Consider the following 25,125-nt stretch of genomic DNA (forward strand, 5'->3'; position numbering starts at 1 on the left):
ATAGGTATTAATGCTCCAGGCCCTTCATGTGTAAAACAACCCCAAAACATTACTATAGAGGGGTATTTGGGTGCTTGTCGGAGATGAGCTGCTATTACTTTTTCGGATCCTTTCCGTACGTAAGAAACACGGTGGTCGTGGATCTCGAAATGAGACTCATCGGAAAAAAGTACATTCTTCCAGTCATTCACTGTCCAGTGTTGATGTAATTTTGCCCACATTAAGTGTTTCTTGCACATAACAGGGGTTAGCAGTTGCTTCTTAATAGGCTTACGAGCCCTTCATCCAGCTTCCAAAAGCCTACGCCTCACTGTTGTGACATGAATATTCGCCCCAGTGGTAGCCATTAACTCGCGGGTTAAGTCGACAGCAGTTAGTCTAGGATTTCATTTATTTTTCCTGACAATTAAACGATCATCTGCAGGTGAAGTCTTCCTTTTCCGGCCACAGTTTCCTTTTTTCTGGGGTGTGATGGATTCAGTCTCTCTGTATCGTTTTATGATCGAATTAACAGCAGCGAAACCGATGTGACATTCTGCAGCAATTTGCCTCTGTGTCATAGAAGAATGCTCTGCTAATGTTATAATTTTAGACCGTTTTCGTGGAGTTGTATCCATTTGTGAAGACGACAGAATGTACACAGGATTGCAGTATTAAGTCTTCAACACAACTGAAATGCTTATAAGTACAAAACGACAGATAAAATGTCACATATTATAAAAAAAATAATAATGACAGACCTTCAACAATGGAATTACACATACTACAGATGTCAATTAATCGGTATGAGCAGCTGTGAGGCTAACAATGACAGAAAATGTAAAAATATGTCGTGTTCGGATTAATTTGCACGCTACTGTACAAACGAAAATGCAAATAACACTTTGTTGGGCCGTGAACACTTAAACCTACTAGGCAAAAAATCTCAAAACACTCGGTATTTTTTACAGTAATGAAGTCGGAAAGCCTATGTTGTATTGTGAATTGAAATGAGAGACATCAGAATATTCACAACAGTGTTCTTGTCGAAACGGTATCTCCTCTTAAATTGTTGGTCGTTATACATCTGTAAAGGGTTTCTGATATCTCTGATATAACATCTTCTGTTTTGCCGAGACACATTTCCATTATTATTTTCATTATAGAACTCACTAAATTCATCAAAATCATAATCATCATCCATTGTATACTGAATCAGCTATTTACAATGCATAATATGAAGAAACAAGTAACCTGACAAGCTACCTTATTTGCATTAGTATTCACTTCAGTGGGATTTATGAATTGGAAATGATTATAAGCAGCTACTTAAGGGTTTCCTTACGATAAGTGTTGACTATGAATTCGGCCCTTAACTTCCTGTCCCTTTCCTGTGTTTTGTCTAATTTTTTGTACTAGTATCATCGATTCTCCTTCTTCCACTGCCAAGCTCTGAAGGCGATATTTGTATCTCGATGCCATGAAGATTTTTTCTATAAAAGCTCACAAATACGTCGACACGTTGTAAAGATCTGCTCTTAAGTGTCAAGATATTGAAGAATAAAATTCCTGTTTTGCTAAAGTTCCAGTGTCGATTTTCCGCTCACTGAAGAATTATGATATTCTAAAAGCTAGTAGTGGTATAAGGAAAGCACACTTTCTTTGACCTGAGGAAAAATATCGGCTTCAAGACCGTCACTGGTAATCACAGTTCACTCAATATAAGCACAGTCTAGTATATACAGTCACGAAGCTCAATACGTAGTAAATAGGCATCCATAGATAGTTGCTAACCACGAGGATCGCTAATATCGCCTCATTACAGAAAATGCGAAATAGTACCGGCACAGTCTATTGTTCCTAGCACCCTCACAACTCAAGCTTCGTAAATGTATATACTAAACTCTGATGTAAGTGTGAATGTCGGATATTGGAATTAAGGTTACCAACTTTTTTTTTTTTTTTTTTTTTTTTTTTTTAGAAAAATACGGGTGACTAACTAATCGACAAAATTTCACATAGTAAGTACACTAAATTATTTGATACTTACTTACTGGCTTTTAAGGAACCCGGAGGTTCATTGCCGCCCTCACATAAGCCCGCCATTGGTCCCTATCCTGAGCGAAATTAATCCAGTCTCTATCATCATATCCCACCTCCCTCAAATCCATTTTAATATTATCTTCCCACCTACGTCTCGGCCTCCCCAAAGGTCTTTTCCCCTCTGGCCTCCCAACTAACACTCTATATGCATTTCTGGATTCGCCCATACGTTCTACATGTCCTGCCCATCTCAAACGTCTGGATTTAATGTTCCTAATTATGTCAGGTGAAGAATACAATGCGTGCATATCTGCGTTGTGTAACTTTCTCCATTCTCCTGTAACTTCATCCCTCTTAGCCCCTAATATTTTCCTAAGAACCTTATTCTCAAAAACCCTCAATCTCTGTTTCTCTCTCAAAGTGAGAGTCCAAGTTTCACAGCCATAAAGAACAACCGGTAATATAACTGTTTTATAAATTCTAACTTTTAGATTTTTTTTACAGCAGACTGGATGACAAAAGCTTCTCAACCGAATAATAACAGGCATTTCCCATATTTATTCTGCGTTTAATTTCCTCCCGAGTGTCATTTATATTTGTTACTGTTGCTCCAAGATATTTGAATTTTTCCACCTCTTCGAAGTATAAATCTCCAAGTTTTATAGTTCCATTTCGTACAATATTCTGGTCACGAGACATAATCATATACTTTGTGTTTTCGGGATTTACTTCCAACCCTATCTCTGTACTTGCTTCAAGTAGAATTCTCGCTTTTTCCCTAATCGTTTGTGGATTTTCTCCTAACATATTCACGTCATCCGCATAGACAAGAAGCTGCTGTAACCCGTTCAATTCCAAACCCTCTGTGTTATCCTGAACTTTCCTAATGGCATATACTAGAGCGAAGTTAAAAAGTAAAGGTGATAGTGCATCTTTCTACTTTAGCCCGCAGTGAAATGGAAAAGCATCTGACAGAAACTGGCCTGTACTGACTCTGCTGTAAGTTTCACTAAGACACATTTTAATTAATCGAACTAGTTTCTTGGGAATACCAAATTCAATAAGAATATCACATAAAACTTCTCTCTTAACCGAGTCATACGCCTTTTTTTAAATCGATGAATAACTGATTTACTGTACCCTTATACTCCCATTTTTTCTCCAATATCTGTCGAATACAAAAAATCTGATCAATAGTCGATCTGTTACGCCTAAAGCCACACTGATGATCCCCAATAATTCCATCTACATATGGAGTTAATCTTCTCAAAAGGATATTCGACAAAATGTTATATGATGTCAGCAAAAGTGATATTCCTCGAAAGTTGCTACAGTTAGTCTTGTCCCCCTTCTTAAAAATAGGTATGATATGGACTCCTTCCATTGTTCTGGTACAATTTCCTTTTCCCAAATTGCAAGTACAAGTTTATAAATTTCGCTAGATAATGCCCTTCCACCCTCTTGTATTGATTCTGCTGGAATTTGATCAATGCCTGGAGACGTGTACTTTTTCAGATTTTGTATTGCAGCTTCGACTTCAGAAAGTGTGGGTTCTGATATAAATGGCTCAGCAGTTTGTATTTGAATTTCGTCCCGATCATTTCTATTTGGCCTATATATATTTAGTAGTTGCCCAAAATAGTTTTTCCATCTGTTCAAGGGCTTAAATTAACAGTCTACATAAAGATTAATTTTTTGGGCCTACAGAATTAATCTGTCATGATGACAATGATTGTTACAGGAGAAAAATTATGAGTATTTTGAGATAGATTTTGTGTCGCGTAATAGCTGAAGTTCGACTGCAGTTTTCAACTCTGATTTGATTAAATGTGTCGTGCATTTGTTTCGAATATCTGTCCAATTATCGTTGATGAGATGAAACACTCTCTTTGTATGAGTATTACTACTTGGTATGCTTAGAAAAAGACTAGACAGTTTTTCCAAATTTATAACATTAACACTGATTGATTTTAAACGGGCGAGCACTAAAACCCATTCTTGGCAAGTATTACGTTCTGTAAAGACTGCATATTTTAATGCATGTCTTGAACAAGAAAACTGATTATACAAAGAATTAAAAACTTTTACATTATGCAAAAATAAAGGAGAAAAATGCTCGAAGTGAAGGATAATGAGGGAGCCTGTTGAAAATTAGGGACAATTACGGGAAATAGGGGAGAGATGCAACCCTAATTAGAATAAACTGCATATGTCGAGTTTTGTTTTGTAACAATACTCCATATTTTAAGCTTTAAATTATGTGAGACATATCGGGTCGATTTCTAAAACATGGACGAAATCGTGGTTCCAAACCTCTGCTTTTAAACCGCGATCGAGGTTTGAATCCTTATGCGATTTCTAAAACGAAGTCGAGACGCGGCTTGAGAAGAAACCGAGGATCGTGGGTTTTATATCTGGCAACGCAGCTAAGAATCGATTTTTATTCTTGTTAACAGTCGATATTACAAAGAAATGAACATCGGGATTAATATTTTTATTGAATTGCAGTACAACGAGCACAGAATACATTCTGTGCTCGTTGTTGCAGCAAGTCACATTTTTTTGTTCTTAGCTGAATTATTGTTATATTTATTAATTTACAGAATATATGTGCATTTAAAATACTATCATTACTTAGTATTTAATAGGGAACAGATTTTTGGGTATCAGAATGATATTGCCCAAATAATTAGCACAAATCGACCGCTTATGTTGTAGTTTACCATTTGTTCATAACTAGTACCAACATTAACTACCTGAAAACCCCGTCCTAAGGAATTAATAACCTAAATATTGACTGGATTCAATTGAAACTTAAATGTAGTATGGTTCTATTTTCACATGTAATAGGTTAATACTAAGTGGAAAGCCCCAGTAGCATGAAACTTAAAACAAGAAGACAAAATCACGTTTGCTTCATAGTATTATAGGCCCACATCATTTTCGAGTATTAAATAAAATCTCCAAAATTATTGTAAAAACTAAGAATTAAGTTATATCATCGTCTCATAGGCATAAAAGTATAATTAATATAACATATTATATCTTAGACTACTTCCCTCAAAGCAACAAGAAGGTGTAACATAATTGTCAACCTGCCGCCTCTTGCATTTCGTTGCAGATTATTATTTAGCATTCTTGCTAAATTTTGCGTTGATTACTTCGAAAATCGAAATATTCACCTGAAATTATCGACGTTATATATTTACAAAGAATTATTCCTGTTTCCCATCATTCTAATCCGGGGATTTAATACCCGTAGAGGCAAATTTTCCTTTGATAATCATCCAGCTGATCTACTGCCTCCATCTTGTATACGTGAAGCCGTGGTTTTAAACCTGCCCCAGCCGTGGTCTCTGCTTTAGACCATGGTTTCCAGCCATGGCTCAGAAAAATGAAAAAGACCTCGTTTTATAAATCCAATCGCGGTTTAAAGCCATGGCCGTGGTGTAGACCTCGTTTTAGAAATCGACCCATCGAGTTTGGAGGATGCAAAGATGTTCCTACAATGCAGTTCAACACAAAGATATAAGAAATGATCGTAACTCATTTTTCATAATGGCAGATGTCGACTTTTGAAACTATACACCTCACATGTTTTTCTATATAGTCACATAAGCAATGGTCCCCCCTGTTCAAATGTGCCCCTTTCCCCACAACTATTATTATGTAGAAGTGTTGGCGACACTGAAAACCCTTTCACCCCTTCTCAAATTATGTCGCATTTAGGTGATGTGGCTATATCCTTCATTCACGTTCAACGAATTTGGCTTATAAGTAAGGTAGGTATGTATTTGGGACGAGTAAGCATGCAGATACTATAAATCCTACGCATTTTCAAGGTATTTCACATTGACAGTGATAAAAGTGTTCAATATTATTTACAGTGGAGGGTGGATGGTCTACCTGGAATCAATTAATTAGCAATATTCGGAAAAAAAATGATAATATTAAAAATAATAACAATGAAGGATGAAACATGAAAATACAGCCGTTTTGAATCTCGAACGTGTCTGTATGATCACGGCAATCAGGAAGAAACTTTGTTAAGGATTTAGTAAGCCCTGACCGGCTGTGTAAGGTATTGAGGCAGTGCATGAAACAATTTAACGAATTCATAGTTCTTATACATATACCTACACAATTATGTCTTATTACTCCGAGGAATATGTGGACCAGGGACATGCCCTCAAATCAGAGGTGAAATTTGAGGAAGATCCCGCGCCAATGTCGTCCACTGTATTGAAACGTGAACCTGAGGTGAGTGGAGCAACAAGGAATGCATTGCTTGTTCTAGTATTTATCTTGTAGCCTATTTTGATTATAACATATTACTTCTTTGCAACAGTAACTTACTTGTATCTTTGACTCTATGATAGAGATGGAATAAGAATAATCACTATTTAATATTACAAGTTACGTTGCAAACAACTCTATAGTTGAATTATTATCTTTTTTTCATGTTTCAAATTTTAAACGAAATTTCTTGTTACACTAGCTCATAGTTGCTAAGCTATACATTCTCGCAGTGTATTTGTTAATAATGTGTTAAACTTATGGACTCTTCTTCCTTTTGTTTTCTCTGTGTTTTTGTCCAAAGTTCTCAATCCGGACGCCCATTTACGATTTCTAATAATTAATTTCGTTTTAGGTGTAGGTACAAATATCACAATTGCTTTATAAAGGTTTACGACCATACATTTTAAGATCTCTGTCCGTGTTCATATCGAACAAGTAAAAATGTCCGTAGCCTACTTTCTTAATTAGAGACTAATAATTGGGTGCTTCATCCTTCAAGGGATGGCTCTACTATCTTGTTACCAATGGTGATTGGCACTGTTTTCTACAGTTTGATTCTGGAGATACAGCGTGAGTCAGTCAGGGCTAGACCGGCGTCAGTGAAAAGTCTTATGCGTAGTAACTGCTGCGCTATCGCTGTGATCAGATCTCTTGCTAGCGTACATTCCGTGTTTAGTTACGTAAACACGTTCACACAGGGAGGGTGCATTTGTATATGTGTCCATCATGAAATTTAGCCTTGAACAACGGGTGTTAATTTACGACAACTTTGTGAAATACGAATCTGGAAAACAGTTGTAGCAAACTTCCGTCAGTCATTCTCTGATTCGTCACAACTTTCTAAAGCAGTGATTTACAATTTAGATAAGAAATTTCATACAACTGGATCAGTATTGGATAAGAAACGAACGTGAAATTGGCCACCGATAAAGAGAAGTCTTACGGCATCATCCCGCCGTGTAGCTCAGCAGGTAGATACGAAACAATTAAAATTAAAACCTTACAAAATTCATGTAGCTCATAGGTTAAAGGTACGGTTATACCTCGCTGCAGTACAAAAACCTGCGCAACTCTCGTACTGCGACGTGTGAACAGGGTCATCAGGGTTTCAGCCGGTGTATTTTTTATGTCGGTTTTGTTGAAACTTTTGCTGCGGTTGCGACCAGTGTTGCCACCCAAATGTGCCAATGATACTTTTATCGTTTGGATATATTTTAATGTTAGATGTGATGAAAGTAAATTATTTGTAATAGTTATTAAACGCACAACACAGTCTGAGCATATTTGCTGACGATATAATTCATTTTTTTTTAATTTTCTGTAGCGTAGTTTCAAACAGGAGGGTTGCCAATATTGATTACGTGAATATGCTTTTGGTTATCATTTAAGTATATAGGCGTTTTTAAAAGCTTTATATTAAAAATAATGCCAATTTCTGAATACCAGTTAGGGCAGAAAAGCAAATAATAGAGAAGTAAGCTTTCGCATGAGTTTCTTAATAATGCGAACATAACCACAAAATGTATAGGCCTATTGAGAAGTCAACACGGAGATGGAAACCTGCAGCATGACTGCGGCTGCAAAAGTAGCGCCAGTTGCAACTTTTGCTGCACTCGCGTTGCGCAGCACGAAAAGTAGCGTGCAGCGCGCTACTTTTGGCTTACGTGTGAACACGTCACGCTTCTTTTGCAGCTGCAGTACAATAGTTGCGCAGCAAAAGTAGCGACGTGTGACCGTACCTTAACTTAACCCGATTATCAGAGCAGACTTAGGTTTTGCATGTGGTTCCAGGAGGGTTGCCAGATTTTAGATATACAATTATATATTATCCCTCTGCGTATGTGCAGTTAGTGACTAATATGAATGTCAAAATTGAAATTTTAATAAAAGTCAAACTGTAGGTATAGGTTTCCAAATACTAAACAATATTTATCTGGCTGTAAGTTACATCACCTTTCTCTTGAGTCTTTCTTTCTGGCAATAATATGTTTATGCAAAATTATTAAACTTAATGACTTAATAGTAACTGTGTCTCATAGCACAAATAAGCCAAAAGATGTATCACGTGTGACAAAATATTTAAATTTCAGTGTTTATTAATTGATTACAATGACATAAAATTTATAGATATATAAATTCATATATATTTTGTAACTTAGCATATTAGTCTAAAAACCCATCATTTAACATTCAGTATACTTTTAGAGTTTATATAGGCCTACATATTTATCACTGGACTTTAGCATTTTCAACTAGCTTTTTTTCCATTTTCTGTATCATGCATTTCTGATGAACGTCTCTTTTAAATGTTTATAAATATCATATTCACCACTGAATTCGCTGTTACAAACCATAACATTTGCGAAAATAGGCCTATTCGATTTTTCCAACGTGCAAACTACGTTGCTAAAAAACTTAATTTTAAATGTAATGTAATTATTTAGGCCTAGGAGAAAATAGTTACTAGATAACGAGAAAATCATAGTCTAGTGTATACAGTCGCGAAGCTCAATACGTAGTAAATATGCAAACATTATATAGTTGCTCACCACTAGGATCGCTAATATCGCCTCATTACAGGCAATGCAAAATATTACCGTCACAGTCTATTGTTTCTAGCACCCTCAAAACTCAAGCTTCGTGACTGTATATAGTAGACTGTGATAAAATCATAAAAGTGATATTAATATTCTGAAGGAGGGACTTTCTGCGTCCCGCCTCGAAACGAAGCGAACTCGGGATTTTTATATGAAAATCGGGACATCTGGCAACCCTGAGTTCCAGCAGTCAGTCTAGTATAGAGTAGGCCTACTTGACCCTACCTTAATTTTTTATAGTGACGAAGCATAATTCCACCTCAGTGGTTACGTGAACACTTAAAATAATCGTTAACTGGGACAGTGAAAATCCACACCGTTTTCACGAACAACAGCTAGATATAAAAATAGAGATATAGTGTGCAATGAGCAGACGAAGACTGATTGGCCCCATTTTCATTGAGGAAATAGTCAACTCACAAAGATGGGTTGTACTCACTCCTCTGTTAGACCCATTAGTGCTGGCGTTCCACAAGGCTCTATCTTAGGTCCGATATTATTCAATGTATATACCTCGGACATTCCTGCAACACCAACTGCACAAATTGCTATGTATGCAGACGATACAGCTATTTATGCAACCCATCGCAACATGAACATAGCCTCAAATCACCTTCAGGAAGCCTTAAACATCATATGCCCTTGGATGGAAAATTGGCGCATCGCACTGAACTACAACAAATGCGAAGCAATGATATTTACTTTGTGTCGTTCTGCTAATCCTCCATGCATAAATCTTTCAACCAACGTGATACCGTGGAAACCAAAGGATGAAGCTGTAAAATATCTTGGAGTGCACTTAGATCGCCGTCTATCATGGAAACATCACATCAACAACAAACTTAAATTGGCCTACTCAAGACTCGCTAAATTATATCCGCTCCTCAACAAGAAATCATCTCTAAAGCTACAAAATCTCATGCTACTTTACACATCTATATTACGACCTCTACTGCTTTATGCCTGTCCTGTCTGGGGAGGAGCTGCAATAAGTGAAATTAAACACATCCAGTCATTTCAAAATAAAGTCCTACGAATTTCACTCAATTCTCCTTGGTTTGTCCGTAACAGCCAACTACACAGAGAAACTGGTATTGATACAATCAAACAGTTTATTCGTTCACAAGCTAAGAAGTTCTATGACAACCTAGAAAATGTTCCAGGCGCCGTCCATTACTCTCTCGGAAAGAAGTCCACATTTCCCACCAGAATCAAGAGCCAACTTCCAATGGACCTCATATTATAATCAAAATTTATCATCACACCAACGTATGTAAACAATTATTTATTAACAATTATTTTTGTTCATTGAGGAGCCCAATCTAGGCTGCCCTCAATTCAGTGTCATGTATTGCATTTATAATTTTTAGAAATGATCTGTATAGCGCAAAATGCGCTGATCGATCAATAAATTGTTAAAAAAAAAAGTCACAAACATACACACAGTTCATACTCCATGAGTGAGGACGAAAGGTTGTACAGTTATTTCTTAACACTGCTCATGTGTCAATAACTACCATTCAGGGAGTCTTTGATGACAGGGTGGTAAGTCGTTGATTATGGCCACCTCGATCGCCAGATTTAAATTCCTAGGCGTTTTGTTTACGAGGCACACTGAAAAGTCAAGTTTACGCGAATAACCCACATTCACTTTAACTCAAAATATCCGGCACAAAATTCGAGCCATTTTGAACTGCGGCGATTTGCTGGACATGTTTTCAAGAGATGTGCGAACTGCCAGATATCACAAGGACGCACAGTGGTCTAAAATCCATATTTAGGAGGACAAATGCAGAAAAATGACATGTAAAAAAATGAAATTAAACCCTTAAATTATTTTTCCTATATAACTGAGTAACACTGAATTGATAATCTTAATCAGCGGAGGTGGCTGCATGGCGAGATAAGAAGCCGGTAACATGCCACATTTCGCCACCCAGCATTCTTACTCAGCAAGCGCCGCGAGTCTGCCGCTTTCCTTGTGCTGTAACTCTGTTGCAACTGGTCGATTCCATTCATATTTGGTACCAACATGTCAAGTAGTTCTTTAGGTATGTAACACTGTTTGTTTGTGTTACATTTAATGTTATTATAGCATGTCAAATTAGCATGATTGGACACGGGACAAAATATAAATATAACCATTGAATCCAGACTTTGCTAAGGTGGAGAAAAAAAAAACCCTTTGGTTCGTCCAAAAATGATTTTTTTTTTCACTTCCTCCACTGTTTACCTCTATTTTAAATCTAGTCTTAAGGTGCGCAGATTTGCGGAAGTAATAATTTATGAGCACTATTCTTTCGAGGTGCAGTAGTGCAATTTTTCTCGGTTGCAGTTATTTCAATATTTGTGAACCGAATCTACTTCCGCAGTATAATTCAGGGAATTCAAGATGACATCTTGTTAATTCTGTACCAAATAAGCTTCCCGAGTGTCCAAAAGGTGCAATAGTACCTAAAATGTTACATTTCCCCCCCGTAAGATTTTGTCTAAATGCATCCCCCTGTAAGGGGCACTTCTGTTCATACCAACGTAAACAGAGTTTGTACACAAATCAAATGTACTAAGTGTAACTACTGTATAAAATGTCATAAAAATCTGTTAGATAGGACAAAAGTTACTAATTTTGTCTAATTGCGCCCCCCCTATAAGGGGTAGTTACACTTAGACCAACGTAATGAGAACTTGTATACAAAACATACATGCTAACTGTAACTAGGCCTACTTTGTAAAATTTCATAAAAATCTGTTGAATAGGAGAAAAGTTACTAATTTTGTCTAAATGCGTCCCCACTATAAGGTGTGGTTCCCCTTATACCGACGTAACGAGAGCTTGTATACAAAACATACATGCTACCTGTAACTACTTTGTAAAATTTCATAAAAATCTGTTAAATAGGAGAAAAGTTACAAATTTTCTCCAATTGCTCCCCCTATAAGGGGTAGTTCCCCTTATACGAACGTAATCAGAGCTTGTATACAATACATATATGTTCCTTGTAACTGTTTTGTAAAATCTCATACAAATCTATCAAATAGGAGAGAAGTTACCAATTGTGATTAATTGCGCCCCCCTATAAGGGGTAGTTCCCCTTATACCAACGTAACGAGAGGTTGTATACAAAACATACATGCTACCTGTAACTACTTTGTAAAATTTCATAAAAATCTGTTAAATAGGAGAAAAGTTACAAATTTTCTCCAATTGCTCCCCCTATAAGGGGTAGTTCCCCTTATACGAACGTAATCAGAGCTTGTATACAATACATATATGTTCCTTGTAACTGTTTTGTAAAATCTCATACAAATCTATCAAATAGGAGAGAAGTTACCAATTGTGATTAATTGCGCCCCCCTATAAGGGGTAGTTCCCCTTATACCAACGTAACGAGAGGTTGTATACAAAACATACATGCTACCTGTAACTACTTTGTAAAATTTGATAAAAATCTGTTAAATAGGAGAAAAGTTACTAATTTTGTCTAATTGCGCCCCGTATAAGGGATAGTTCCCCTTATACCAACGTAACGAGAGCTTGCATACAAAACATATATGCTACCTGTAACTGCTGTGTAAAATTTCATAAAAATCTGTCAGATATGAGAAAAGTTTCTAATTTTGTCTAAATGCGCCCCCCTATAAGGGGTAGTTCCCCTTATACCAACGTAACGAGAGCTTGCATACAAAACATATATGCTACTTGTAACTGCTTTGTAAAATTTCATAAAAATCTGTCAGATAGGAGAAAAGTTTCTAATTTTGTCTCAATGCGCCCCCTGTAAGGGGTAGTTCCCCTTATACCAACGTAACCAGAGCTTGCATACAAAACATTTATGCTACCTGTAACTGCTGTGTAAAATTTCATAAAAATCTGTTAAATAAGAGAACAGTTACTAATTTTGTCTAATTGTGCCCCCTATAAGGGGTAGTTTCCCTTATACGAACGTAATCAGAGCTTGTAAACAAAACATATATGCTACTTGTAACTGCTTTGTAAAATTTCATAAAAATCTGTCAGATAGGAGAAAAGTTTCTAATTTTGTCTAAATGCGCCCCCCTATAAGGGGTAGTCCCCCTTATACCAACGTCACGAGAGCTTGCATACAAAACATGTATGCTACCTGTAACTACTGTGCAAAATTTCATAATAATCTGTAGGTAGCTGAAAAGTTATTAAATTGTCCCGCTAAATTTGCATTCTAGACCACTGTGGGACGTCATGAATTGTGCCGTGAATTCTATAAGACGCGTTTTTCCAGAAACTAGTTGAAATTATGTAGGTTTCAAAACAGTCTGACATAACTCGTCGACCTGGTTGGCGAGTTGGTATAGCGCTGGCCTTCTATGCCCAAGGTTGCGGGTTCGCTCCCGGGCCAGGTCGATGGCATTTAAGTGTGCTTAAATCTGGCTCATGTCAGTAGATTTAAACAAAACGTAACATTTTAACATTCTGACATAACTCACGTTCATAATATTATGTAAAATATAGTAATGTTACAGCCTAGTATATACAGTCACGTAGCTTGAGTTATGAGGGTGCTAGAAACAATAGCCTGTACCGGTACTATTTCGCATTGTCTGTAGTGAGGCGACATTAGCGATCCTAGTGGTTAGCAACTATCTATGGATGCATATTTACTACATATTGAGCAATAAAATCAAGATAATAAATGAAAAAAAAAAATGGTTGCAGTCTTTAGACATTTTTACGGTTAGTGATGACAAAGTAAATATTAAATATTGTATTAACTACATTTTTATAGTCTTACTTGTGGTTTGTGGTGTATCAGAATTCTAGCCAAATTGTTGGGTCTCGCCTGCTATATCAATAAAGTTACGCCGTCGATTTTCAAGTTCATTGTAAACAGCTGTTTTGTGATGCCATAAAATAAGTTGCAGTTTTGAAGATTCGGAATGCCTGCTATACGTCAGAACTACCTATAATTTGTAGATGCATACACTCACTTTGTTGGTTTTCAAGGTTTATTTATTAATATTATTCCTTTTGTAATAAATTAGTTATAAACACGTTTCTTTTCACTTCGTATTTACAGGATTTAAAGTTCACTAAGTTTACGCTAATTGGCACATACCTAATAAATAATGATGTGTTTTGTTACGTATATTGAAGGTATTTTTCTTAATTTTTTCATATATCTTTATACTTGGCTTTGGCCTATTTAAAATTATATTTTAAAAAATTTATAACAAATAATTTAGGGTAACAGTATTGTTACAATGACTGGCGAGGTTCAAACTAAAATTGGCTTCCTGGGTATCGGAAATATTTATTGAAAAGCACGACAGATCACATGGAATCAAAATGTAGGCCTGTATGATATTCTAGACCTTTCACGTCACAGGTAAAACAACATAAAGCGACAAAACATTGTCAATTTAATAGCCACATAATGGTTAATTGATTTGAATAGGGTATTGCGAAAGTACGTCGTTAATTTTCTTTATTTTTTGGTACAAGTAACATTTCTTTAAGTATTTGTTTTCCCTAGTACCATCAATTGAAATCACGTATCATTTTAATTTTTTTCAAGTTGTAATTGGCTGTATGCAAGTACTTAGGCGGTATTCTGAAATTCAAATAAAATACCATTTCGGATTCTGTAATAAATTACGTACATCAATACGCTGAATCTAGACCATATTCACTTAGTTTTGTATCAATTAATGTCGGAAATGTACATGTGACAACGAAATCAAGCACTAAAACGTCAAACGTCATGCCTTCGTTTCGCCTCCACTCTGCGTTGCCAAACCTACCCATGCTCCTGCTTGTAACTAAAGAAGGCTCTGAAAATGTGTATATTTTCTGATTATTATTTCATCTCTATGACTGTTTTTGAGTTCTTATTCCGTTCCTCACATTACATCACATCCTTCCTTTCTTATCTCTACGTTTGCTTTTGAGTAGAAACCGCAAAATATTCACCTCTATTACAACGCATCTCTCATTCAAAACGTAATTTACTACATTATGCAACAATTTTTCTTCTTGCGAAATATAGGCTAACACTATAAAATCTTCCTATTTTCAACTCGAGGTCCACATAATGTCGTTACAAATTCAACGATTCATCTTCCAAAATCACCAAAAGTACCCATGCGCTAGTTTCTTCAATGATTTTTTTTTTCTGAATTCGATCGTATACATTGCTGAGGATAGAAGAACGTAGACTTGACGAACCTCGAAGCGAGAAAATTTGCAGTGCAATTTATAATAAATAATTACAAATGTAATTATATACTTGTTATATTTATTCGATTTTGAAATGGGGTGCAATGTACAATAATGGATGTAATGTAGCCAATATGGGATACGAACAATTAACAACACCTGTATTAGTATTTAAAAATTTTATTGCATTTTTTAGTTGTTCTCTTCCATTGAATACTTTCATATGTGTGCATGAAATGAATTCTGAGTACTGTAATAAAAAACCGTACCGTACTGGAGAACAGATATACAATTAAATCATATATATGAAAGAAGAAGAAAGTTAGCTTCCCTTATTAAAAGGTTGCCAGATTTGACAAAGCGTATTACATATAATTTGGAAACAGACTTAAAAGGTAAAATGATATGCATTTGAAACGATGAGGGAATCGAATATATAAAATGTCAGAAAAATTTACATCTAAGTAGCGTTTGTGCTCATTTACAGTTAAGAAAGGGGGAAAAAAATATCATCACATAGGTTAGAATGATATGAATGCCATATACTGCGAGAAAAATAATAGTACGGATTTACGTATTGATATCTAAACTAATCAACAGCCATCGGTTAAGATAACTTGAAATTTCCATTATCACTCCAATACAAATGATTTCTCAATATCTGAACCGATCCTTTGAGGGCACTAATGGCTATTTCCTTCACAATGCTGTGTGTTAGCCCCAGGTTTTTACATTTGTTGGCAAAGAAGGAGGGTATGGTACTTCGTGCTCCCACCATCAGATCTATTACATCAATGTGATATATATAATTATATTATACTATATTATATTATATTATATTATATTATATTATATTATATTATATTATATTATTTCCTTCAGTCGTTATTTCGGTGTTAATGATGTATTGAAAATAATTGCAAATGTGCCTTTTTTAAAATGGGATATCGTAATATTGTTTACGTGATTGTTATCGAAAATAAAGAGATATCCTAATGTAAAATAATTCCAAAGTGCCCAATTAAGATGTCTCGTTTTACTGCAGGAACAGAATGTTTTGGATGAACACATGACTAATGTAAAAGAGGAATGTGTTGACCAGAGCTATGATGTCACATCTGAATTGAAATTTGAAGATATGGAGACAATTTCGTTGACTGTAGTCAAACATGAACCAGAGGTGAGTGGAGCACAAGCAATGTACTGTGTGTTCTTCCAGTGTTTAGCTTGTACAGGGACATCATTTTATTTTTACTCACATTTTTAGTATTAACCTGGCTATATTATATCATATTATGTTATATCATATTATATTATATCATATTATATTATATCATATCTTATTATATCATATCACATTATATCATATCATATATATCATATCATATCATATCATATCATATCATATCATATCATATCATATCATATCATATCATATCATATATCATATCATATCATATCATATATCATATCATATCATATCATATCATATCATATCATATCATATCATATCATATCATATCATATCATATTATATTATATTATATTATATTATATTATATTATATTATAGTCGTAATTTCGATGTTGATGATGTATTGAAAATAATTGGGAATGTGCCCTTTTTATAAATGGGATATCGTAAAATTGTGTATAATTATTGTTTACGTGATTGTTATCGAAAATAAAGAAATATCCTAATGTAAAATAATTCCAAAGTGCCCAATTAAGATGTCTCGTTTTACTGCAGGAACAGAATGTTTTGGATGAAAATATGACTAATGTAAAGGAGGAATATGTTGACGAGAGCCATGATCTCGTATCTGATGTGAAATTTGAAGATCTGGAGACAGTTTCGTTGACTGTAGTCAAACATGAACCAGAGGTGAGTTGAACACAAGGAATGCACTATGTGTTCTTCTTCCAGTGTTTATCTTTTGTTTTGATTGAGTTATACACTCTCCCATATTATCCTGGGATCTCCAGTATTTGTCCCTCCTTTTTTACAGTCTGCAGACTCCCGTATTATTCTTCTCCAGCATTTTTCTTCTTTATTTTTGCATAATGTTATAATTTTTATACTTATCATTTGATTTTGCCGCGAAAGATTATAATATGATTAATTTTGTTATTCAAGAAATGCCTTCTAATGTGCTGTCTCTGTAGAAACTAATGCTTGCCAGTAATGGGTTTTAGTTCTCACCCGTCTAAAATCAACCGTGCTAATATTATCAATTAAACAAAACTAGCTACTTTTGTTCTAAGCATACGAAATAGTAATGCTCATACAAGAGAGTGTTCCACCTCATGAACCATAATTCGACAGATGTTCGAAACATGACCTCGACGCATTTAACCAAATCAGAGCTGAAAACTGTAATCGACTTCAACTATTATGCGAGAGAAAATCTATCTCAAAATACTGTAATTTAAGCCTAGCTCCAGAATTGTAGAATAAAGTTGTTTTTTAGTAACTGAACCGAATAATTTGTCTATTTTTATATGTGTAATTTTGTCGATTGCTTAGCCTTTCGTATTTTCTTCAAAATATGTTGGTAACCACATGTACACTGCCTATTTGGTTAATGATACAAACAGAAATATTGACGCACAAATTCAATATTAAGTATTAAAATAATTATGTGGTAGCAATCCTTGTAATCTCAAAGAATTCAAGAATTCAGTTGAATAAAACACAGCTTCTCTACTGTCTACAACTGCATCGAAAAATTCATAATATAGCCCTGGACTGCGTAATAGTACATCATGGAACGAGCCTATAATGGTAGTAATTAAGACGCTAGTATGTTTGTTTATTAAACGAGCGGAAGCGAGTTTCATAATTTTCATACGAGCGTCTTAATTACCATTATAGGCAAGTTTCATACGAGTTTTTATGCTCGACCTTATTTCTAACTTGAAATTATTCATAAGTATTCATGTTATGGTTATGTAAGTGAGGAGCGGAACTGACCTGAAGTGTGAGATGTGCACAGACGCGAAAGAATTGCTTTTTTCCGAGCCACTAATGTCATTGACCTTGATATAACCCGAAAATTGATTTAGAATTGAAAAACGAGATGATATATTGAATGTATTTGAATATTATTTTCAATTAACGCTAATTATTATAGTAACAGAACATAACCTTCAGCGACAGTATTGGATTTCCAGCCTCCGTGACTTTTCGCTAATTGTCTTTCAATTGCATGTCCGAGAATAATCGATACTTGCGGTTTTATAATGGTACAAAGGTGATTTCTCATTGGCTGAACAACTGAATTATAATGAATAGGTGTACTTTACTGAGGTGCATTAAAGGGCTACTACCAGGTGTATAATTACTACATTTCGGCATGGTCGAGCATAAAGATATGTAGATGTAGATTCATTTTCCGGGCTGAGAGGCCGTGGTCTATTAGTTGGTTTTATACCAGACGTTTCGTCTGCAACTGCGGCAGACATCTTCAGTGGAGTGGTATCCGAGGTCGCAAGACTCTTCTCGGCGTACCTGAGGCAACTGATCCTGTGTCTGGTTGTGCGGGCGTATTTATAGTGCGGCTCGCGGGCCGAGGCCTGTTGTCGCTGCGGTCCGCGCCGCTTTGTTCGCTGCTCCCGTTCTGGGTTCCGTCCTTTTGTTGTAGTGGCTTCTTATCTGTTCTGTTTAGGACCGGGTACCAACACTTGTTTAGCTTTACGCCTTCTTCCTTGCGATTAAAGTTGTTGTTATGTTTATGTATTTCGATCGCTTCTCTATGTAGACGGGGGAAGAAGTGCGTCGTCGTGCTCAAGATGTCCGTGTCCTTGAATTTTATGTTGTGATCGCCCTCTTGATAGGCATGTGCTGCCACTGCCGATTTGTCGATCTGTCCTAGGCGGCAATTCCTATTATGTTCTGTCAGTCTCGTCCTGACGCTTCGCTGTGTAGTACCGATGTAGACCTTCCCGCACGAACACGGAATCCTGTAAACTCCGGCGGACAGCAGCTTGTCTCGTTTGTCCTTGGATGACCTCAGCATGTTCCGGATTTGCTTGGTCGGCAGGAAGGTCGTTTCCACATCATGACGCTTCAGCACCCTGCTGATACGGTCCGTCACATTCCTTAAGTAGGGTAGGAAGACCGTGCCCTTCTTAGTCGCTCGTTCCTGTGACCGCATCGACGGTGTTACCCTGGGGCGCATGGCTCTCTTTATCTCCGGCCTTGAGTAGCCATTGGCCATGAGTGCTGTCGATACATGGCTCAGCTCCCGTTGTATGTGTCGTGGCTCGGCTACCCGCCTGGCCCTGTTGATCAGGGTTTTCATCATGGCCCGTTTCTGGCCGGGATGATGATTCGAGGTCTTATGCAGATATCTGTCTGTGTGGGTCGGCTTCCTGTAGACGTCATGACCTAGGGTATGGCACCCTAGGTCATGACGTCTACAGGAAGCCGACCCACACAGACAGATATCTGCATAAGACCTCGAATCATCATCCCGGCCAGAAACGGGCCATGATGAAAACCCTGATCAACAGGGCCAGGCGGGTAGCCGAGCCACGACACATACAACGGGAGCTGAGCCATGTATCGACAGCACTCATGGCCAATGGCTACTCAAGGCCGGAGATAAAGAGAGCCATGCGCCCCAGGGTAACACCGTCGATGCGGTCACAGGAACGAGCGACTAAGAAGGGCACGGTCTTCCTACCCTACTTAAGGAATGTGACGGACCGTATCAGCAGGGTGCTGAAGCGTCATGATGTGGAAACGACCTTCCTGCCGACCAAGCAAATCCGGAACATGCTGAGGTCATCCAAGGACAAACGAGACAAGCTGCTGTCCGCCGGAGTTTACAGGATTCCGTGTTCGTGCGGGAAGGTCTACATCGGTACTACACAGCGAAGCGTCAGGACGAGACTGACAGAACATAATAGGAATTGCCGCCTAGGACAGATCGACAAATCGGCAGTGGCAGCACATGCCTATCAAGAGGGCGATCACAACATAAAATTCAAGGACACGGACATCTTGAGCACGACGACGCACTTCTTCCCCCGTCTACATAGAGAAGCGATCGAAATACATAAACATAACAACAACTTTAATCGCAAGGAAGAAGGCGTAAAGCTAAACAAGTGTTGGTACCCGGTCCTAAACAGAACAGATAAGAAGCCACTACAACAAAAGGACGGAACCCAGAACGGGAGCAGCGAACAAAGCGGCGCGGACCGCAGCGACAACAGGCCTCGGCCCGCGAGCCGCACTATAAATACGCCCGCACAACCAGACACAGGATCAGTTGCCTCAGGTACGCCGAGAAGAGTCTTGCGACCTCGGATACCACTCCACTGAAGATGTCTGCCGCAGTTGCAGACGAAACGTCTGGTATAAAACCAACTAATAGACCACGGCCTCTCAGCCCGGAAAATGAATCTACATCTATAGACTCCGGCCGTGAAAGCCTACACTGCAAGATAAAGATATGTATTGCATGAATTGTCTAGATATTAGCCATTATGCTCTATCAATAATGTTATTTGATTTCGTGTTAAATTTCCATGGCCTCGTGAAAGTTGATGTTGAATACAACAGACAATAATAAAAAACAATTGACTATAGAAGATTGCAATTTAGTATTACACATGAATGATTGATCGTATAGTTATTTTCATCTTTTATTTTTTTATTAATATAACGTCCATTTGCACAATTTTAATATAGCCTATGTTCTTCTCCAGTTTATGAATGTTAAATGTGCAAACTTTGGTAAATATCGGTCAAAGCATGTAGATTTGTATTGAGTACATATATACATACATACATACATACATACATACATACATACATACATACATACATACATACATACACACACATACATAGCCACATTGACTTTTATATATAAGTTGAGTTAGCTAGCAGTACGGTACTTAACTTTGTTCATATAACGTGAAAGATGAGGTAATAGGGATATATTATTAAATATTTATTTGTCATTTTGCCTAAAACGAGCGCTTATAAATCTTCAGCTGTTTCACACCTCTTCACTCAGTACTGCTGACTGAAGTTATTGTAACGCGGAATGTACAAACGAAGATACATTGCAAAATATGTGTATTTTCTCATAATTATTTTTTCTCTGTGACTGTCTTTGAGTGCTTATTCCGCTAGTACAACTTATGTGTTCCTCAAATTACAGCGCTTCCTGTCTTTCTTATCTTTACGTTTGCTTTTGACTAGAAACCGCAATATATTCATCTCCATTACAACGCACCTCTAATTGAAAACGTAATTTACTACATTATGCAACAACTTTTCTTCTTGCGAAATATAGGCTAACACTATAAAATCCTCCTATTTTCAACTCGAGGTCTACAAAATGTCGTTACAAATTCAACGATTCATTTTCCAAAATAACCAAAAGTACCTATGCGCTAGTTTCTCCATGATTTTTTTTTTTCTGAACTCGTTGGTATACAATGCTGAGGAAAGAACGAACGTAGAATTGACCATCGTCGAAGCGAGAAAATTTGCATTGCAATTTATAATCAATAAATAAACAAATGAAAATATATTTATACACTTGTTATATTTAATCGATGTTGAAATGGTGTGCAGTATACAATAATGGATCTAATGTAGCCAACCTGTGAAACGAGCTATTAACAACCCTCTTATTAGTTTTTAAAAATTCTATTGCATTTTTAAATTGTTCTTTTCCATGGAAAACTTTCGAATGTGATTCATATGTGTGTATGAAGTGAATTCTGAGTACTGTACTGAAATACGTTACATAAACTAAAGAACTCATTTACAATTAAATCATATACATTATATTCTTTCCTTCAGTCGGAATTTCGGTGTTGGTGATGTATTGAAAGTAATTGCGAATGTGCCGTTATTTAAAATGGGGTATCGTAATATTGTGTGTAGTGATTGTTTACGTGATAGTTATGGAGAATAAAGAGATATTCTAATGTAAAATAATTCCAAAGTGCCCAATTAAGGTGTCTCGTTTTACTGCAGGACCAGAATGTTTTGGATGAAAACATGCCTAATGTAAAGGAGGAATGTGTTGACCAGAGCCATGATCTCGTATCCGACGTGAAATATGAAGATCTGGAGACAGTTTCGTTGACTGTAGTCAAACATGAACCAGAGGTGAGTGGAGCACAAGGAATGCACTGTGTTTTCTTCTTCCAGTGTTTAGCTTGTACAGGGACATCATTTTATTCTTACTAACATTTTTAGTATTAACCTGGCTATACCTTTGGATTAATGATTGAGACCCGGAAACACCGTTTGCTACCTCCTTCCACGACTGGAGTTCGATGATACTGGCGTAAAATACAAACAAATTACTTTACTAGGTACAGGAGGGAAGAAAATTGGTCCATTCATTTACGGAATGTAGGAAATATCGCGATTTTGAGTGTGATAATTTTCATTAGGTTTTGTTTAATGAAAACATAATGCAGTATTAACAATAAGTGTTTTTACTCACGTACTGAGTTATCCATGCGAACGTATTGATTATACTGTGCATATTATACTGTCTACAGCACATTAACGTACAATATAGAGAATGAAGTTAAAATGAGAAATATTCATAATATGGATATTTAAACACATTTTTGAAAATGGTGGCCGTTCATTTCGATACAGGCTTCAGTTCTTTTGTGCCTATTATCGCACTATAGACTATTGCATCTAATTCCAATTACCAGTTTCGTCCTTCATACTTAGTAACTCATGTTGAAATAATTCTGTACCTACTCTATAAAAGAGTACCTTACGTACTGTAAATTCAGTCTTCACTTCTGCCCGACCCGCACAGATAAAATTACTCAAACATGCTATCTACTGTCCGTCCAAGTGGTTATGTCGCAGGATCGTAGAATGGGGGGGATCACGTTATAGTTAATTACTTAACAAGGCCCTTTTATTTAAGTTATTTTAAACAGTTGCATAATATTACGTAGAAGTCAAATTAATTCCTAACAGAAATTAATGTTTTCGGAAAAAGCTAAGAAAGCCCAGCCACTAGTCTTTACAGTGGAGCGAGCAGAAGCTGGTGGGGGAAACCGGGATGCGACGTAGGCAAACTGACGACAGTACCTGTGCGAATGTATGATTCAATTTTGGAAGTTTTCGTCACTGGAAAACGCGAACATATTTCTGAAACGTACTATAATCACTAACTCAGTACTGCGACCTTGGTTCTGTATGGAGGACAGTTGGAACTTCGTTAGTAGAAGGGGTGGGAGTGAAGTACATTCCAAAACTCAGGTACAATAAAAGTTGAAGTAAAAATAAAATGATGTCCCTGTATTTTGGTTTAAATAAGTGTGCACAGTTTATAACCTTTCGGGAATGTGTGACTGTCTAATAGGAATTGCTTACAAAATTTCAAGAGCTCACTGACATATTTAGTTGCATAATCTTCTACATGGAGTAGTGCAAATACACGAATTTGACAATGAATAACTTCCAGGTTCCACAATGTTCCCCACTCATATTTCTCAAAAGGACATTGCCAAAGGCTTGTTGTCGAAATGTGTGATGGCTCCATGGTATCATCAGCGAATAGGGATTATAAAGAATGCACACTTCGCGTCGGTACCTTTGATGTAGCCGGACTGATTTCAATGACCTTCAAGCCAGCTAAAGTGTCAGATTTGCTTTCTCCCTAGAGTTGGCGCTGACATCATACCAGCTAGCAGTCGACACAGCGGAAATATAACACATACAATTAATACATCTAGGTACATTATATACTCAAATAAAATAAATTGGATCCATAAAATAATAAATCCGTCATTAACTGCAATGTCTATACTCTAGAGTTCCTTTATAATGAGAGTTGAGACGTTGACCCCAACAACAATTAAAATATGTAATGATTTGATAGCGCTGAAAATGGAAAAACAAAACTCTAACGAGAAGTAAAACCATATACCTATATTATATTATATACAAATATTAAACGAATTCGATACTTAATTTTATAATGTAATATATTATTTTATAATATAATGTATTATATCTGAAATATAAAATATTATTATTACAACTAGTTTGTCACTGAGAAATAAGGAAAAGCTGTTAACTTGAATTTATTTGAAGCAAAGCGTTACTGGATTATGCAATAAGGTAGGCGATGTTTGGATCCTGTGCCTCAACTCTATTCTCAATTATTATCTTAGCGTATGCTCGATTACACTACCTCTAGTGCTTGAAAGTGGAACTAACCACTGGCGCACAGAGAAACAAAACACAGGAAAATTCGCTCAGTGTCCATTCTTTATAATCCATATTCGCTGATATCATGTTTGAGTTCTTGCCGGTATGAAACAAAATGCTGGCAGTGCGTCAACTCAGAATAGGTGAAACATAGAAAAGTAGGGTAGGGATATTTGGGAAAGTCTCTTTTTGTGCAGCAGTTCAATTAAACAAAAGCAGGCAGTGGTGGTTTTTCCACAGTTTCCCTTCATTCACAAGGAATATCTAGCCATTGAGTACAGTAAAGTACATGGCTTGGGTTGTGATCAGGCTGTGGCATGCGGATACATAGAGGACAACTTGTAAATTTGGAAATCGTCTTATAACACCCTGTAATAGGGATATCCTGAACTTGCACCAACAGATAGCGCACGTGTACTTTGAGGGATGCGCTTTGCGTGTGCATTTGTTTTTCGGTATATAAACATTGAGGATATATCCATTTTGAATCTTGCGTACACTACTTTTAACACTTGAATATAAGTAATTGATTAACTAGCGGACTTACTCGAGTTAATTATGTAAATCTGTGCGGCTTACAGCTGTTACAGCCTCTGAGGATGGTGTGAAGAAACACCGAAACAGCTGTAAGCCGCACAGACTTACATAATTCACACGATTAAGTCCGCTAGTTAATCAATTACTTATTGAGGATATACATTGTGTATTAGTATATTAAATACTCTTAAAAACAACTAAAAATGGCAAATTGTTATGTTCCTGTAAGTAAAAACCAAGGAAAGCTTTTTGTCT

General features: G+C 36.6%; 1 protein-coding gene across 2 annotated transcripts in view; it reads left to right on the top strand.

Moving 5' to 3' along the window:
- The first annotated feature begins 5,909 nt into the window (after positions 1–5,909).
- LOC138692053 (zinc finger protein 83-like) overlaps positions 5,910–25,125 on the top strand; it is a 29,736-nt gene continuing 10,520 nt past the window's right edge. Inside the window, exons 1-4 of one of the 2 annotated variants that reach the window (XM_069814911.1) lie at positions 5,910–6,282; positions 16,157–16,291; positions 16,861–16,995; positions 22,117–22,251. In XM_069814911.1, the coding sequence (XP_069671012.1) occupies positions 6,169–6,282; positions 16,157–16,291; positions 16,861–16,995; positions 22,117–22,251 (519 nt within the window). In that variant the 5' untranslated portion in view covers positions 5,910–6,168. The remainder of the gene's footprint in view (positions 6,283–16,156; positions 16,292–16,860; positions 16,996–22,116; positions 22,252–25,125) is intronic. The other variant, XM_069814910.1, reaches the window with a different exon arrangement.

The sequence above is a fragment of the Periplaneta americana genome, chromosome 16, assembly GCF_040183065.1.
Source record: "Periplaneta americana isolate PAMFEO1 chromosome 16, P.americana_PAMFEO1_priV1, whole genome shotgun sequence".
NCBI classification, from domain to species: Eukaryota; Metazoa; Arthropoda; class Insecta; order Blattodea; family Blattidae; genus Periplaneta; species Periplaneta americana.